The sequence below is a fragment of the Phyllostomus hastatus genome, unplaced genomic scaffold (assembly GCF_019186645.2).
Source record: "Phyllostomus hastatus isolate PE091 unplaced genomic scaffold, TTU_PhHast_1.1 phas_scaffold_78, whole genome shotgun sequence".
NCBI classification, from domain to species: Eukaryota; Metazoa; Chordata; class Mammalia; order Chiroptera; family Phyllostomidae; genus Phyllostomus; species Phyllostomus hastatus.
The window spans coordinates 43,689,222-43,709,073 of NW_025334041.1; the positions used below are offsets into that span (position 1 = coordinate 43,689,222).

Below are 19,852 nucleotides of genomic sequence, written 5' to 3' on the forward strand. Positions count from 1 at the left end.
GTTCTAGGAACCCATCTGTATCAGTGTACCAGCTGGCATTGCTGTGAGAGGCTGCATTTGGCTTCAGTGATTTTTTTTTAAGACTTTCAGTGCATTTGCCCATTTCATGATGATTGATTTATGAACACACCTGCCCACACCACGCTGAGTGTTCAGCAGTTTTTGACCAAAAACGACATGACCCCCATGTCCCACCCTCCCTATTCACCCGATCTCACCTGGAGCGAGACCTTCTCCCCCTCAATAAAAAAAGTCCTCCAAGGGAACATTTTGCTGATGTGGAAGAGGTAAAACAAAAAAATGGAATTTCAGGGGAATTTCAGGGGGAAAGGGGAAGGGTTTACAGGAACGAGTATAAAGGACACATGGATAAAAACTAGGGGTGGGTGGAAATGGGAGGGAGAAGGGGAGGGCTGGGGGGTGGGTTGGGATAGAAGTAAAAGATAGAAAAGTGTACTGCAACAACAATTAAAATAAATTTTTTTTAATTTTTTTTAAAAAAGAAAAAGAAAATATTTCCCAAGAAAAGACAAGATAAATGTTCAGGAGGAAAAAAAATATGTCCCTGGAGATAAACTTTTATTTTTCCTATTGTGTTTTAATCAATATTACAAATCTTAATATGTATAATAAGAATAAAATATCAAGTTGCAAAAAAATGGCAAAAGCACATTGATAAAAAAGGCATCAGAGTCAATAAGATCAAAAACTGTCTTGAGCAGTGGAAAAAATGTCTCAATGGGCCCTTTTTGTACTGCATCAAATGGAGAGCTCTTTGAAGGTGACTGAATTTTAAACATGTAAGAATAAATACATAATTCTTTATAAATAAATTCCAGGTTTTTTAGGTCTGCCTTACAACTTCTAAGTTCCTCAAACCCTCCACATTAATTTTAGATATAATTATCATTATACAGAATGTATTTTTCAACCTACCTATATCCCTAAGTAGCTTATTATTGACTATTGCTGTGGCAATGGGCAATGAACTACAGAACTAGATGCTCCTCTAAACTATGGTGACAGTTTTTCAGTTAACCTTATTCATGTACCCAGAATGGTAGGTATAGGCTATTTAAGTCCCCTTTTGGAACTGAGAATCTCCTCAGTTTAAAGCAGTTTGGATTCACAACTAGTTCTGGTTTCTGTATTAGTTTTGGTAGTAACTAGTATCTAGAAACAAGAAAGAGACAAATGTTAAAGATAAACATTTTTGCCTCTTCTTCCCTTTTATGACCATGATCGTCCCTGTTACTTATCTGAGAGCTGTAGTCTAATATTCAAACTCTACATAATATGTTTGTATTCTTAGCATTGACCCAGTGACTTTCTACTTGACTTACAGTTTATGATTATATGTTACTATAGCTCTGTAAAATATTCCAAAAGACCAAACCCAACTGGTTAAAATAGCCTTTAATTATGTATTTGTAGAGTACCCAGAAATCATGTCAATTGTTTTCATGAAATAGTGGTTTGCTGAGGTGTATGTGCATGTGTGTGTGCATGTGCATGTGTGTTTGCGTGAGGGGGCACTGTGGGGAGAGGGGAGACAGAGACAGAGCAAGAGAGAGAGGTGCTTTACTGATGTTAAAACAGACTGATGTTTTGGGATGTCGAGTTAAGTCTTTAACTCCCTAGATTTGCTGAGGTTGAACAGTTTTTTAATAGCCAAAGTCAAAAAGGGTTATCTGTAAGTCCTTTCCATAAAGTTCTGGTTGAACCATCATTTCCACCTTGATATCTTAAGGAGCCAAATGAAAAGTATACAGTATGGTATTTGTTAAAGATTAAAAAGTAATACTTATTATTTATTTAATCTTCTCATAATCCCAAATATGTAAAAGAACCACCAAGAGAAGTGGCCTATACATTCCCAGAGGACATTCAATCATTCTACCTCCTTAAAATACAGAGATACCAAAGTAAATCCCATTTCCATTTATTTAGTTACAGGTCAGAAGTAAAAGCAAGACAAGATGTGAAACCAGACATCCGACAGCCGCCATTCACGGACTACAGGCAGCCCCCACTGGACTACAGGCAGCCCCCAGGAGGGGACTATCAGCAACCCCCACCCTTGGACTACAGGCAGCCTCCACTGCTGGACTACAGGCAGCACTCCCCCGACACCAGGCAGTACCCTCTGTCAGACTACAGGCAGCCCCAGGTACCACAGACAATGAGATCATCATGGGCCCAGGACCACGACTTCCTGAAGCACAAAATAATGAAATAGGATGGGAGGCAGAGGAAAGAACACCCTTCTGAGATAGACAGCCCAAGTTCTATTCCTAGTTATGATATCACCTGGGTAACACCCACATCCTCAAAATGCTCTGAATAAATAAATCTATTTCAGAATAAAGCAGGACAATCAATCAATCAGTGGGTGAGTGGTAATAGGATGAACTAATTCTTGTTAACATTAATTAGCCAACTCCCAGTATAGTGCCTTGTCAAAGTAAAAAAAAATGTTTTTTTCTGGAACCTTAGAGGGTGCTACTAATGCAGAAATTTTTACAAATGTCAACAATGAAGGTATTTTAGATCCATTAGTATTTGCATTGCCCCCTACCTCCCATTTGATGCTAAAGGGCCAAGCCCCTATGCATGAAAATAAGGCCAGGCCTGGCTTCATCAGCCAGCCTATAACAAGCACCGAGTCCCTGCAGACACAACAGTAGTTCTTATAATGGTTTGTTCATGTTAGATGGGTCTTATGGAGACTTCCATAAACCTTCTGAGCTTTAGTTTCCTAAAGGGAGGGTCTTCTTACAGGCTATGGTGAGGACTCAGCATTTATTAAAAGTGCTTAGACCAGAGCTTTGTATCTAATAAATACTCAATATCTGGCAACTAGAGACCAAGATACAATTAAATACAATTTCAATAGCCAATTAATTGTGTTTCATTTAGGATTAAAAATCACCTTTATCTCCCCAAATTTCGAGAACAGTGAAGGTCAGGAAATCTTAGACATGCTGCATTTTATGTGAAAGACAAATTGATGGTGAACACTACAACTTGATACTCAGTAGTTTTGTGTACAGGGAGTCACTACATTCTTTTTTCTAATCAGCAAACCTCTAATTTACACACGTGCACATGCATGTGTGCACATACACAGGCCTGGTACATTTATTTAGACTGCTTCACAGAGATGAATAAGAAAACTCAAAGGAAAGAGAATTATCACACAGGCCTGTACTTAGTAATCACATGTTAACCAGGTACACTGATAAACACCAAAGTAAACAAGCTACACCATAGTTCTTCCAATGATCAAGTAAATTGTGTTCTGACCTGCTCAAACCTTTGGAACTTTGTCTTGCCTTTTGCTACACTGAAGTCAGATTACGTCTCACAATACCATGTCATTTGGAACACATTATATGGGAGAGAAGAAGAACAGAGGGACCAACCGACTACAGAAGATTCTTTGCTATTAAACAATTGTTTATTTCATTTTCTCCCCAACCCCAAAGGATTTTGATTATTTCACTGTGGACATGGAGAAAGGAGCCAAAGGGTTTGGATTCAGCATTCGTGGAGGAAGGGAATACAAAATGGATTTGTACGTGTTGCGATTGGCAGAAGATGGACCGGCCATAAGGAATGGAAGGATGAGGGTAAGAACAGTCGTTCTTATAGAATTGCCTCCTTTTGAGAGAAACCCATAGTGGCATTAGCGGGCTGCTGAAGCACGCTATTACACACACGGACGACAGAGGTTTTGCCTTCTTTCATTTTGTGACCCAGTTTTTTAAGGGTTTGGCCAAAAGTTAGTTAAGAATTAGGTCATCCATTTTCCTGCTTATAGTCTTCTAATTGACAAATCTCAATATCGTGTTTTACATATGTGCATAGTTTTCCTAAAAAGTAAACTAAAGAAAATGAAAAAAATAATCTAAGAAACATACCTCCCTCTTATTTTCCATGGTTTGATGATTCAGTTTCCATTTGAAATTGAATCTTCTGAAGTTTATTTTTGGCCTTATGCTTTTCCCCTGTGTTTATTAATCAAATGGTTCTGTGTTTCTTTGGAAATAGTTGGGGTGTGCCTGTTCTTTGTCACACCCCAGGTATTTGGGCTTTGATACTGGGCAGAGAGCAGCAGTGGGAGAAAAGTAGATAAAGCTTCTTGGGTACATGTTGTCTACAAAAACGGTAGCAGTGAGAAATTTTCCAATTACAGTGTAAGTTGAGAATAGCTTTTTAAATGTAACAGTTACTTTGAGGAATCTGATTGACAGGTAACTGAACTGATTATCATCTAAAGGTACAAAACAGAACTTGATAATAATACAGAACATTAGTTAGTCTCTCTACCTTTCTCTCTATAAAATGATGATTAGTAAATACATAATAAAGGCTAATTATGATTATTAGTAAAATCTAGAATTCACTCTTGTCCTCCCTTCTTGCTCATGTAGTTAATACAGAAAAGCTGTGATTGTCGGTCTCTTATGCCGAGCCTCCCAACCAATTACTCCTGCATAATTGAATAAATTTGCTATTCCTTCCACCAAGCCCACCACTTCTGTGATTCTCATTCTCACAGAGCAAAAGTAGAAAGTATGTAAATCGTGTCTATTTTTCTCTCTCCCTTCACAATGCTTTGACAGCTGGGAAGTATCTAAGGCTGACTTGAGGGCTATCCCCCCACATCCAACACCAGCATCCTCTACATGTGGTTTAGAATAGGCCTCCAAATGGTTTCTTGGTTCCCAGCTTCACTGTAAACAGAATGGTACTTTCTTAACATGCTGCACAGTCAACTCACAGGAGGGTAAATGAACCAACCTTTGCAGCTTTGCAGTGCAGGTGAAAGGAATGAAGCAGGAAGGCCAGAAGTGAACCAGAGCATGTAAGAGAGGACGGACCCACCCCCAGCTCCAGGGGGTTCAGATATGGTTTGTGTGGATGCCAAATAATGGCCACATGTGTTGTATAACTTTATTTATTTTTTAGAGAGAGAGGAAGAGAGGGAAGAAGGGAGGAAGAGAAATATTGCTACAGCTGAGCCACACAGGGGCCAGGACAGTGGCCGCATGCTTAAATGAGTGGGCGAAGTCGCTGGCTGCTCAGTATGCCCAACACTGCCAAGGCCCAGAAGCCTACATATAGAAGTGCTCTACATAAAGATGTGTATATACTCTTGTAGAATACAAGCCAGAGCAATGGTTCTCATTGCGCTCCCTGGGATTGGCGTCACTGGTAATGTGATTCAACTGCAAATTCTCAGGCCCCACCGTATACCTACGAAATCAGAAACTCTGCGAGTGGGGCCCATGGGCTGTGTGGACCTGGTACCAGCTAAAGTCTGAGAAGTGCTGAACTGGAGCGTGGCTGACACTACACAGTATGACATGGGTAGGATGTATGTGGCTCAGGATTTGTTAATCCCCCCCAGATCTTGCCTGAGGAGGTTTCCTTCCTGTTCCATTGGTTTACCCAAAGTCCTCAAATCCATATAAACACAGATTTAGAATTTCTAGGAATATACTCAATTTTATGAAAAATGCTTTTTTTCTGGCAGATGATAAAAATGGGTCCTCTACCTGGATTTCAGAAAATAGTATTTTCACTTTCTGTCGAAGATAAAAATAAGCGATATTTCATCATTTTTCCATGCCATTTTTATGAAGCAACCTATTCTTTCTGTGTACAAGCTATCTAAAAAGAATTATTATGCCCAGTTGTAGATAGTATAGGTTAGTTTACAATATGCATATATTTCTAACATTTAATTACCAACAAAAAAGAGCATAGAAGTCACAGAAATACCATGGGTCAGCTTTTCCAAGTTGACTTTGTCTCCGATCATTAAAATAAAGCTGAGAACTTAGCAGAGATGGATGAAAGAATTCTTGTTCTGCTGTTTATGGATTACATTTGCTATTCAAATGTTTGCAGTTTTTCTCACTCATGAAAGTGTTACAGCACCAGTGGGGAATTTGTTTGGGGTGACAAACTCTATGTCAGGGAAACAGGCTCCTTCATTATGTAAGTTTAATGTCTTTCATACTATCTGCTGTGAGAATTACATAAATATTTTGCATCAGTATAAAGATCAATAATTTTTCTTGATAATAGCACACAATTAATTCACGTCTTGTTTTCATATTTATTATAAAATTCCATCATTTAAATTTAAAGCTAACCATGTCTACTTTCATTACTACCTATCAATAATTGGCAATAACTTAATTCACTTAACTTAATAACTTAAGCAAGGGCCAGTATCAATCAATATTTGTGTGACAATACTTTGATTATTTTAAGCTACTACATAAACTGGATAACATATAGGTAGGTTACTGATTTGGAAATTCACTTGCTTAATAACTTAAGCAAGGGCCAGTATCAATCAATATTTGTGTGTCAATACTTTGATTATTTTAAGCTACTACATAAACTGGATAACATATAGGTAGGTTACTGATTTGGAAATTTCACACTGCAATTAATTAGGGGCCCATTCTTCATCTTTATAAAGTTCCCACCTGATACTATTAGTGCTCAGATAAATATAGATCTTAAATATATGTGCACATGATGCTTATAAGGCAGCTGTTCACTCCATGGTTACTATGGCTTGGTTTGTGAAGTTCCAAGGCTCCTGAGAAAAGCAGGTGAACTAGGCATTCAAAATAAGTTCAAGAAGAGATGCTAATGCCAGGTTCTTCCCAGCCTCTAAAACACTCAGGCACAGTTCTCCTTGTCAACAAGATTTCTTCACCTTCAGACTTAATGCATTATTTCTTCTATGCCCAAACTAAACACACACACACACACTTCATGATCAAATAAATTTGGAAAATACTGTGCATATATATTTTTTCCCATTTTCATAATCAGAAACAGAAGGAAAAAGCCAGGTAATAATCTGGTAATAGCAGCATATCTTAGATAAACCCACTACAGCAAAACTGCTCAAGTCAGAATGACTGCACAAGAACTGGGTGATTCCAAAAAAGACTTTCGTGTAATAATCAGTGAGTCACTGTGCCCTTGCTTTGGGATGTAAATAATACTACTTTGGAAAACTTAGTTAATGCACCAGATGTTAGTCTCTGAACCTAAGACTCTTTCTGGGTCTTTTATGTTTGTGTTGGTTGTAGAACAGTGGTGGTGTGTGCCTGCTTAGCAGTGTAAGATTTTGCTAAGAATACGAAGAAAACCAGCACATTTGTGGTGGGGTTGGAGGAGGGGCAGAGGAGGTGACTAGACACTAAAAACATCCTTCTTACGCTGGGAATTCTAAGGAACAGTGTCACGGATATGTACTTTTAAAGAATGTCCTTAGGCATCCAGGTGACACCCCAGGCATCCAAGAGAAATGCCAATGGTATTCCCACCACAGGGGTTCTTTCATGAATCTCGGGATAGACAACCAGATATATCCCAAGAGTTAGTTCCGGGTGAATGACCTGACTAGTCTTCTGGGGCCCCTGCAGCAATGAAAAGTATCTTAACAGAGATCTTTGGCAAATTAGACAAAGATTTTTTTTCCTCTTCAGAAAGCATTGTATGTTTAGTTAATTTTTTGTCAAATAAATATTTTCTTTCTACTCGATGGAATAAATGTCAGATTAGGCAAGTTCCTGATAAGGTACAATTGGTTTCCTCAAGATATGAGATTGTACCAACAGCACACCAGGATCAGAAAGTAGTAAGGGAATTTACAAACCAAAGCCTACATGCAGAAGAGAGGATAAGAAACTTTTTCAGAAGATTAATCAGATGCTCATTTAAAAGAGAGACATACTAGGCCTGACTGGTGTGGCTCAGAGGGTTGGTTGTCCCACACCCACAAGGTGGCTAGTTTGATTCCCAGTCAGGGCACATGCCTGGGTTGTGGGCCAGGTCCCCAGTTGGGAGTGTGTGAGAGGTAGTTGATCAATGTTGCTCTCATATGTTGATGTCTGTCTCATACATCAGTGTTTCTCTCACTCTCTTGCTCCCTCCCTTCCACTCACTCTAAAAATAAATAAATAAAACCTTTTTAAATAAGTAAATAAATAAAAAGTTCTATATATCAGAACCTCTGTATCAGAAACATATAAGAGTATCTAAATAAATGGACTTAAAGGTTTACTAAAAATATGACTATTCGGGGCCCTTTTAAACCCTCAGCACCACTCAAAATCTTCCCAATAAGCAAACATGGTGCATTTGCTTTATTAAACTTAAAATCATCCATCTACTCTGTTGAACCTCATTTCCTATAAAATAGAATGATATCTACCTTATAGAACTGATGAGAGGGTTTGAGAAATATATCAGAAGGTAGAATTTAATTTTTATTTAATAATATAAATGAGTGAGGTATTAGTTTGAGGGAAGAGAGAGGGACTTAGATTTCAAGATATATTATGGAATAGAATTTGAATAGAACAGTGCAGTGAAAATAAACACCAAGAAAAACCATGTGGGTCATAATTACATGAAATAGTCACTTTTTCAAAAAAGGCAGAGAATAACATGTTTTTACTTTAATTATGAGATCATTTTTCAACATCAGTTAATGTTCTGTTAAAAGTTGAACAGACAAAACAAAACACAATCTGTATGCAGAAAATGAGGAGCATGGGACATAGAAACATGATCACCATGCTGATTGCTTTCCTTCAGTCACTCGGGCATGCTCATGCTGTAAAAGACAAACACAAAGAACATTCAGATTTTATGGAAAAGTATAAGAAATTATTAGAAAATATAAATGGATCTGTTTTTTAAAAGGCTGTTTTTTAATTTGTAAAATAGTCTAATAAAGTTGAGAGCAATAAAATTTTCATAACGAATAAATCTCTGGTACAAAGCTCTTAGGGACACAATCTAATTAAAAACTGAAGATAAATAGAAAACACAGGAAAGAATAATGAACATACAAAATAATTTACCGTTGAAGCTCAGTGAAGCAGGGAATCTGAGAAATCAAGAGACATTGGTGGGAAGGGGTAGTAGATCTAAGTGCTTAAGTAAAAATCTCAGAATCAGAGTTAAGAGAATCTCAAAGGAGACTGAGTATTTTCTTGAAAAGGTAAAATAGTTTCTTGATCTATAAAAGTAAAATGCTGTAATCCCCCTTATCTGCAGTTTTGCTTTCCAGAGTTTCAGTCACTCATAGTCAGCATGGTCTGAAAATATTAAATGGAAAATTCCAGAAATAAACACTCATAAGTTTAAATTGCAGGCCATTCTAAATAGTGTGATGAAATATCTCGATGTCCCACTTTGTCCTGCCTGGGATGTGATTCATCCCTTTGTGCAGCATATCCACGCTGTCGGCTCTCCTGCCCAGCAGTGCCTTAATAGCTGTCTCAGTTACCAAGTCAACACAGGAGGTATCATAGTGCTTTAAGTAACCTTATTTTACTTAATAATGGCCCCAAAGTGCAAGAGTCAGTGATGCTGGCAACTCAAATATGCCAAAGAGAAGCTGTAAAATACTTCCTTTAAGTGAAAAAATATACATAGGGAAAAACATAATATATACAGGGTTTGGTACTACCAAGATTTCAGAAATCCACTGAGGGTCTTGGAAAGTATCCTCCTGGGAAAAGAGGAGACCATTGTATGTTCCTCATTACCATAAAATATATTTTTATTATTTAAAAAGAACATTTTTAACTGCATCACCTTAACAGCTATGTAACAGTTATATATGCCTAGTTAGCATCACATAAATTTATTCATAAAATAGTTTACCTTCTTCCTGAAGCTCATTATGATGCAAAAGTATGCCTGCAGTGGGCCTTAGAATAACCTAAAACATTTAGTTAGGCTGAACAATGTGCAGAAAACATTGTTTACTTGTCTTTTTTTAATGAAAAACAAAATTCCCTGATAGCAGCTTCTTTTGAATCTGTCACCCCTCCTTCTATGATGACATGACTAGCCTGTGATTCCAAAATGAAAGTGTTTTATTTTACATATTGTTTTAATCGAGCATAAAACTATTTAGAAGAGTATCTCTAACATATGTAATAGGTATAAACACTAACAATGGTTCAAGCACCCATGAACCCATAGCCTGGCTTAAAAAACATTACCAGTCTCTCATGATTTCACTGTCCTCCTTCTCTCCAGCCCCAGAGGGAACCATCACCCTAAGTAAACACTTGCCATTCCTTCTAGTTTTACCACATATGTGTGTATCTCTCAACTATCTTTCTGTGTCGGCTTGAAAAAACATTCTCTCAAATTCTTAAAGATGTCCTATATCTTCTTCTAAAAGTTTTATAGTGTTTTCTTTTCATAACTACATCTTTAATCACCTGGAATTAATTTCTCTGTATAGTATAAGGCAAACTCCAATTTCAGTTTTTCCATATGGATAACCACCTATCACAGCATCATGTCCCCATATCCGTAATGAGAGCTCTATATAAATAAAAATTCTATAACTGCAATGGCCTGTTTACAGATTGCTTACAGTGGTCTGCTGGTCTGGTTGCCTATTCCTGCATCAGTGCTATACCATCTACCCTTTAATAAATCTGCAGTTTTGAGGAAAAACTGCCCATCCCTTCAACCCCATACACACATCTTCCTTCTTCAGGAGTGTGCAAATGTTCTTGGACTTTTGCTCTTCTGTATAAATTTTTAGAATTTGCTCTTCCTATTAGGATTTTTAGAATCTGTGAATTGATATGGGAAGCTTACATCTTTATAATATTAAAATTTCTATCTATGAACATGATATAATCAATTTATTTAGGTTCTCCATAAACTGCTCAAAGTTTTATAGTTTTTTCCATAACATACCTGCAAATATTTGGCTAGATTAAGTGTAGGCACTTGGTATATTTTATTTTTGCTCCTGTATATAATATTTTAATGTAACATTGAAATAAACTCTTCATTATCAGTAAATAGAAAAAAATGATTTTTGTATATTGATCTGTTGTATCATGGAAAATTATTAAACTCACTTATTATTTCAAATAATTTATCTGTAGCTACTACTGAATTTTCTGCATACAAAATCACATTTTCTGCAACTGAGAGTTCTGTCTTCCTTTGTATTCTTTTGTTTATTTTTTAATTGTACTGCATGTACTCAGCTTCCAGTATGAAGCTGAATAGAAGTAGTCAAAGCAAGCACTCTTATTTCTAATCTTAAAGGGAATGTTTTTAACATTTCACCATCAAACATGTTTAATGAGTTTATATAGCCTTTAACAGATAAAGAATGTTCCTTTCCATTATTAGTTTGCTAGAAAGTGTACATGAATAAATGTTGAATTGTGTGTACAATTTCTGCAACCGTGGAAAGTATATGATCATTTTTCTTTAATATACTAATTAATATGACATATTAATGACTTTTTATGTTAAATCAATCTTGATTTTTCCAGATAAGCCCTGATAATTTTTTTAAAATATATTTTATTGATTATGCTATTAGTTGTCCCATTCCCCCCCCTTATTCACGTCCACTCTGCATGCCCCCGTCCCCCCATTATTTCATGTCCATGGGTTGTACATATTAGTTCTTTGGCTTCTCCATTTCCTATACTATTCTTAACCTCTCCCTGTCTATTTTGTACCTACCATTTATGCTTCTTACTCTCTGTACCTTTTCCCCATTCTCCCTCTTTCCCCTCCCCACTGATAACCCTCCATGTGATGTCCATTTCTGAGATTCTGTTCCTTTCTAGTTATTTGCTTAATTTGTTTTGTTTTTTTAGGTTTGGCTATTGATGTGTTTGTTGTCATTTTACTGTTCATAGTTTTTGATCTTCTTCTTTTCCTTAAATAAGTTCCTTTAACATTTTGTATAATAAGAGCTCGATGATGATGAACTCCTTTACCTTAACCTTATCTGGGAAGCACTTTATCTGCCCTTCCATTCTAAATGATAGCTTTGCTGGATAGAGTAATCTGAGATGTAGGTGCTTGCTTTTCATGAGTTTGAATACTTCTTTCCAGCCCCTTCTTGTCTGCAAGGTTTCTTTTGAGAAATCACCTGATAGTCTTATGGAAACTGTCTCCTTTCTCTTGCAGCTTTTAAGATTCTCTCCTTATCTTTCATCTTGGGTAATATAATTATGATGTACCTTAGTGTGTGCTTCCTTGGGTCCAACTTCTTTGGGACCCTCTGAGCTTCTTGGACTTCCTAGAAGTCTATTTCCTTTGTCAAATTAGGAAAGTTCTCCTTCATTATGTTTTCAAATAAGTTTTCAATTTCTTGCTCTTCCCCTTCTCTTTCTGGCACCCCTATGATTTGGATGTCGGAATGTTTAGTTTTTCTGAAGGTTCCTAAGCCTCTCCTTGTTTTTTTGAATTCTTATTTCTTCCTTCTGTTTTGTGGAACGTTTATTTCATCCTTCTGGTCCAAACTGTTGATTTGAGTCCCAGTTTCCTTCCAGTCACTGTTAGTTCCCTGTGCATTTTCCTTTAATTCATTTTTCATAGCCCTCACTCTTTCCTCTATTTTGCAACCATATTCAATTCTGTGAGCATCCTGATTACCAGTGTTTTGAACTGTGCATCTGATAGGTTGGCTATCTCTTTGTAACTTAGTTGTATTTTTTCAGGAGCTTTGATCTGTTCTTTCATTTGGGCCTTTTTTGTTGTTGTTTTGTCTCAACGCACCTGTTACATATTACTACATAATACGGAGCTTTAGGGGCGGAGCTTTAGGGGCGGAGCTTTAGGTATTCGCCAGGGCGGAGCAAACTACTTCACTGTGTTGTGGCTCTGTATGTGGGGGAGGGGTCCAAAAGGGAACAATAACACTTGCTGGGCTCTCTCCTCCAGCTTTCAGTAACTTCCTCCACTACCCACAAGCAAATTGGGCCCTTCTGGTGCTGATTCCCAGGTGGGTGGGTTTGTGTACATTCTAGGATCCTGTGAGTCTCTCCAGTGAACTCTCCTGTGAGGCTGGGAGTTTCTCCTGCTGCTGCAAGTCCCACAGGTTTTTTCAATGAGAGGTTTTGAGGCTTTATTTCCCTGCTCTGGAACCCTGGGTTGCGCAGTCTGCTTCGCCCCCTAGTTGTTCCTCCCAGTTTATCTGCACACATTTGTGAGATTGCCCAATCCACATACCGTGAGTCCCCTCTGCTCCAGCTGCCCATCTTAGCCCCTCCTTCAAGTCTGGATGAATGTTTCTTCTTTAATTCTTTGGTTGTCAGACTTCCATACAGTTCAATTTTCTGGAAGTTCTGGTTGTTTTTTGTTTTTAAATTTGTTGTTGTCCTTCTTTTGGTTGTTCAAGGAGGCACAGTGTATCTACCTACGCCTCCACCTTGGCTGGAAGTCCTAGCCCTGCTTATTTATGATGTATTTCTTTATGCACTAGTCAATTCAGTTTTCTCATATTTCTAGGATATTTGTATCTATATTCTTGAGTAAAATTAGCCTACACTTTTCCTGTAGTGTCCTTGAATGATTCACGCTACGCTAGGCAGAAAAACACTCATTACAAAGAGAGAAAAATCATCCTTCTTGTTGTTGTCATTACTGCTGCTGTCTGGGGAAGGTTATATAAGTCAGAATTGTTCTTGAATGTCTGGTAGAACACACCTGTGAATCCATCCAAGCCTAGAATGTTTTCTTCGTGTGAAAATTTTAAGCCACTAATTACTTTTCTGTAATAATTAGTGTATTCTTCAAATTTTCTATTTCTTCTTGAGTCAATTCTGATAAATTTCTTTTTTCTAATAATTTATCTATTTCCCTTCAGTTTTTCAAAGTTGTTATATTATCTTCTTACATTTTTAATGTTTGAAACACTTGTATTTATATCCACTTTTCATTTAACTGTTGTTTATGTGTGTATTCTTTCTTTTTTCTTTATTAGTCATGCTAGAGATCTATTCTGAATTCTTTCCAAGAACCAGCCTACATTTTTGTTGTCTTACCTATTGATTTCTGTTTTTTATATTTAATATTTCTCACCCTTCATGTTCTTTGGGTTTGCTCTCTTATTTTTCTTGCTCCTTGGATTGGGTGCTTAGAGCAGTAGTTCACAGGTTTTCTTCATTTCTAGTAATGTGTAAATTTAGGGCTATAGTTTTGATATGTAGTGTGTTCATTACTTTAAGTTCTGAATACATTCACCTTTCCACTATGAATTTTTTCTTTGACTCATGGGTTATTTAGAAGATAGTTTTATTTTACATTTTGTAATGTATGGAGGTTTTCGGGTTAGTTGTATACTCTTGATTTCTAGTGTAATTCCATTGTCATTACTCTTTCACATTTGTTGGGTCTTGCTTTTTATGGCCTCACATGTGTTTAATTTTTTCAATATGACCCATGTGTGCTTGCAAAGAATATGCATTCTATAATTGTTGAGTACAATGTTCTATAGATGTGGTTATTGGTTAAAGTTTGATTATTGTATTATTCAAATGTTCCATATTTTCACTAAGTTTTATCTATTTGATCTACTACATATTGAGTTAGACCTAGGTGCTTTAAAACTTCTTTTGCTAATGATTTTGTTAAGTTTTTTTATCTATCTATTTTTACTTCACATGTTTTAAAGTGATATTATTTGGTACTCAGATATTTGTTATATTTTCCAGGTGAATTGCATCTTTCATTGGGCTGGCCAAAAAGTCTGTTACATTTTTTTTCCAGAAGATGTACCTAATAGTGCTTAGTTGTCTTTAACTTCATTTGAAACAATTTTGTTAGATTGTTTTGTGACAACTGTAATATCAGTGTGCATTTTTAAAAACCTATCAAAATTGGTGAATTTTTGTGCAGCCATTTTAATACTGTAGAAGAAAATATACAACATTTTTGGTGTGTTATGCTTTATTATTTCAAGAAAGGTAAAAACTCAACTGAAATGCAAAAAAAAAAAAGGATTCGTGCAGTGTACAGGGAAGGTGCTGGGACTGATCTACCATGTCAAAAGTGGTTTGCAAAATTTCTTGGTACTTTTGACATTTTGGCCAATAATTATTTGCTGTGGTGTTGTCTTATATACGGGAAGATGTTTAGCAGCACCCCTGTCCTCTACCCACTAGAAGCCAATAGCAGGGGATAGCTGACCTACTCAAAATATCCCAATCAACAGAGTTAATAATGAAAATGAAAATGAAAATGTGTTTTTTATTTTATGGAAAAAAATGTAATGGACTTTTTGGCCAACCCAATACATTATGCAGTAACCTACCACATCTGTGTCAATACTTTCTACTTCCAAGACAAAATAATGTTGTAAATAGTACACTGGTTTTCTTTGGTATATCTCTCTTATCTTTTGCTTTCAACACTTCTGTAGCCTTATTTCTGTGTTTCTCTGGTCTATGCAGCTGGATATTGTATTTTTAACAATATATCTTAATTAGATCATTTTAGTCAATTCACAATAATTTTGATTACTAATATTTTTACTTAATTCTATTATTTTATTCTGTCTATTGTCTATTATTCTGGCTATTTTTATCTCTTTTTATTCTTGTTCACTTTTTTTGTATAGTCTTTGGGGTTCCAGTTCATGCAGGTATCTCCTATTAGACTCCTTCTCTCTAGCCCCAAAGCTGTCTTTTCTATCCTTGATGCCCAGTTATCAAGCGGAAAACAAAGTTTCCCAAGAATCAGCAGCTACTTTCTGGGTAAAAGGTCCCTTTGGCACTTGTTTTTCTTCCAGGAGTCCTGCATTCACTTTGCTTTTGGTGTCAGAAGATTCTTTACTTTCTTGCCTATTTAGCAATGGTAAGGTCACTCAGGATATCTAATCCACCATATTATTAGAAACAGAAGTCTAAGTCACATTTATCTTCAATGACCAAATCAAGGTTGCTAAAACTGTTTCCACTCTTAGAACCTACAACTAGTCTCCTTCTCAGTGTCTCCCAGTGGAAGCCCCAGACAGTGCCTTCCATGTGCCCACTGCAGTCATCCTGTGGTACAACTCCTCTCCTTCCTCTGCAATCCAGTCCTAGTTGTGTAGGGCAGGGGACCCACAAAGTCACTGATGAGTCCTTGCCACTGCTACAGCCCTGCCTGAGAACTTCACAGCCAAGAGGCTGTCTCTGGTTGACCCCAAGGCTTCCAGCCCTTGTGATGTGCACACTACTGGGTTGTGGGCGAGAGAAACAGGCCTCCTCCTCACCCTCTGCCACTTGTTGCCACCTCAACACTGTAGCGGCTTTGTTGGGCCCACAGTCTCATAAAGATGAGGATGGTCACAAACTCATATGCCTGCAGGGGACAAACAGGGAACAGAAATGCATGAAGAATGGAGAGCTCTGGCTCCTGAGGAACAGCCACTACCAACCTAGGCCAACTGTTGATCAGCAGGAATGCTGGCTTCCTCCTTCTGAGATTTTGAAATTATAAAAAAAGCAAAATTTTGTATTTTTAAGAATTAACCAATCTTGAAAAAATTTTTTAATTAAAAAAAAATCTATGCTGTCCAAACAAAACAAGTCTACAGGCAATGTGAGGTTCACAGCTGCCCTATTTTTGTCATCTGTTGCAAACAAATAGCAAAGTGAGGGGAAGGTGGAAAGGCTGTGAGCAGGGAGGGGTCAAGTAGTTCCTACCCCAGCAGGGTCTGGGACCAATACAGCCAATCAAAAATGTTCTCATATGCCCTGGTATACTTTCAGAAGACACTAATGCAGAAATGTTCCAAATGCCCTAGAAATGTGCTTGCTGAGAAAAATCCATCTTGTGCCTCATCTTTGTATTTAAAATTTTAAAAATGGTTTTCATTTCTAGCAAACTTATTTTGGTGCTCAAATTACTTCATGTTTGTTATTTCCTGCCAGATCTACAGAGGGGTCTGCTCTGGGAGGGGATACATGTAGTAGTGTGCAGATTCCTGGTGACTGCTCAGTAGAACCCCGCCCTGTCTTCCACAGGACTAAGTTTGCTTGTCTGGGCCATAAATGTGTGGACCTGCCTAGCTGCTTGAATTTGGGAAAGAGCCTTCATCATATCTTGCTCATATCCTGACTTTGAACTTGAATGGCATAATGTCTGTCTTGAATTAATTTGTCCTTGGGTATGGAGAAACAAAGCAGTGAGGCTCTCTCCCTTAGCAACAAGCAACTCTCACACACAAAATTTCTCAGCAAGAATAGATGGATAAAAAAGCAGTAAAATATACCTATCAATGGATCTAACTCAGTTTGAAGCCTCTGATCATTGACACACATTGAAGAACTACATTCATTTCATTCATTGTCATTTGGCTAAGATACTTTCATTGTCTCTTCAACTCACTCAGTTTCTTCCTTACCCTGAAGACTAGCTTAAAAGGAGGTTCTTACCTTATCTTAGTGACTTCCTAGCCCATTCCCTACCTCAGTCCCTTTCCTTTTCCCACAGTTTACTCCTCTACTGTAAGGAAATATGGGACAGTAAAAACAGTAGAAGCCTGACAGACCTGATATACAAATACTGGCTCAGCAACTCACTGGCTATCCAGCTCTGACTTTGGACAAGCTACCCCATCACAGGCTTATAGCTATCTGCTCTATAGTTCTATAAGCTAATACCAGGCCTACTCTGGGCAGGTTTAGGTGTGTACATTGGATGGGGAGGGGGGAGTATCCTTCTGACCAGTTGAATCAACCTTAGCAACCCATAGAATGATAGCATGTCATCATATTCTCTAAGTTATTTGACAGTTAATTTTACTCATCTGTAAAATGGGAATTATATTTTTAAGAAAGGACAAAGTTCCTAGTTCAATATTCCTGACTTCCCTTCTCTATTCTTCCCCATCCCCTTCTCCCCAAGACCTATACTTCTGTTAAAACACACAATACTCTGAGTTCAAATATATACAATGCGTGTTTTAAGTGTGTATGTTAAGAGGCTATGAAATCTTTCAAATACTAATCAGCTTGTATTTGCCTCTCTGTCTTCCCCCATCCACTCATCCAGTCCATTAGATAAGATGGTTCTTTCTCAAAATACAAATCTGGTCTACTGCCCATTGCTTAAAACCCTGCAGTGGCACCCATTTCTTTCAGCGGAAAGATGAAACCCATCACAAGACTGTTGTTGCCCTGTGTGTTCTGGCCTGACTCCCTCTCCGACTCAACTCACCATAGGCTGTTCTTGCTTTCCATCACTCGACCACCCCGCATCTCGGTCTCTGATAATTCACCATACTTCCTCCTGCTCACAGGGCTTTTGCACAAGTTGCTCCTTCCTCCTGAAATGCTCTTCCCTCTCCTCTTCACCTGGGTGACTCCCCTTGTCCTCTTTGTCCAGCTCCAGCATCTCCTCCCCAGAGAAGTCTTCTCCATGCTTAAATCACATCCACATGTCATTAGTTCACATCCTCTGTACATTTTTGTACGTGTGGTTATGTTATGAGGTCTGTCTCTCCAGGACTTAAACTCTGTAAGAGCAGGAAACATGTTGCGCTGTGCTCCCCATTGCACTCCAGTGCCCAACACTGAGCCTGGCACATAGTGAGCACTCAGTAAACATTTACTGCTGAATGAATATGTGAAGAGAAGCCATTGCAGAGCAGAACACTGCAGGTGTGTTTCCCAGCTCTGCAGGTTAACTAGCCATGCTCACTAAGTTCATGGCCACAAAGGCACCTGATGAACCAGAACAAGGGATTTCGTAAATAACTGAGAATATGAATATATGAGGCAAATTCAGTCTAACTTCGCCCTAGTGCCTCACTGAAAATGCACTGTCCTCTTTTAGGTGTGTTTAACTATTCCAGATTTTGTAGTATCAGTGAAGGAGTGTATGTAGAATCTTATATGCCTTTCTTTTTCTTAATATCTTTAATCTTAAACTATGTGACATTTTGAGTCTTGTTTTCCTCATGCATAAACTCCCTATCACCAAATGTAAATGACAAGGTAAGAATGGAAATAAGGAAATAAAGTATGATAAGGTCAAGCAGAAAATAATGAAGGACTTTCAAAGCACAAGGTATGCAAAACATGACAGAATAAAGGGTTATAAGACAGGTATGCTGGAGCCTTTTGGAAAAAGTATACAGGAAGGCATTTGCAATTAATCAAATGACAGGAAAACCAGAGTTTGGTAGAATAGTCAAACTCTGCAGAACTAAACACAGTCAGGTCAATGCAGATAAACAAGCTAAGAGGCTCCAAAGCATGAGAGAAGAAAGATAACAAGTACCTAAGAGAGGATTAAAGTCGTTCGCTGGAGAAATAAAGCAGTTGTCTGGGCTTGCATACATCATCCCAGGGGCCCTGCATTGCAAGGATCATCCACCCAGTTTCTTCCCCTCTGGATGCTGACACTCAGCACAGAAGGCTCATCTCCACATAAAGTATGCACCTTTGCGTGTCATCACAGCCTGTGTTGCTCAGCTGCCAGGTCATGTCTCAGCCATCCCTCTGAATCACCCTTCAGATTGCCTGCAAATGTGAAGTTTTCCTTTATGGTTTGATTCTGCTCCATGCATTTTATCAAGGAAAAGAAAAACCTCTCAAAAAGATCAAATCCATTACCTTTTTCTTTTCAGAGTGTGACCTGAACACTGTTAAATGAGTTACAGGAGCTCCTTTCGGGAATGAGGGAGGGCGTTGTCTTGATTAGAGAAGGGAGCTATAGGGAGCAGAGCCAGCTACTAGCGCTGGACTCCTTTGTCAGTTATTCAGGTTCATTATGCCATGCAGGCAGGGCTGCACTTCTCTCCCCTCTTTCTTCTGTTGGTTGCCCAACTTTGAACCACTTCAAAAGCAGCTTCTCATAAGGAATAGTTAAAGGTTTGTTATGGAGTGAAAGCGTTAGTGCTAGGATTGCATCTTGGTTGTGAAAGAGTAGAAATTGAACAAATTAAAAGTGAGGAGAATTTTTGCATTTTAATTATTCATGCTTTTTTTTTGGACTATGGAAAGGAATGGAAAAGTTTACAAACCACTGT

At 37.9% G+C, this 19,852-nt stretch overlaps 1 protein-coding gene across 3 annotated transcripts in view; it reads left to right on the forward strand.

Annotated features, from left to right (window-relative positions):
• Positions 1-19,852, forward strand: part of MAGI2 (membrane associated guanylate kinase, WW and PDZ domain containing 2) — a 1,385,030-nt gene that overhangs the window by 1,275,532 nt on the left and 89,646 nt on the right. For all 3 annotated transcript variants that reach the window (XM_045827541.1, XM_045827543.1, XM_045827544.1), the window contains 2 exons: positions 1,951-2,170; positions 3,489-3,632. In XM_045827541.1, the coding sequence (XP_045683497.1) occupies positions 1,951-2,170; positions 3,489-3,632 (364 nt within the window). The remainder of the gene's footprint in view (positions 1-1,950; positions 2,171-3,488; positions 3,633-19,852) is intronic.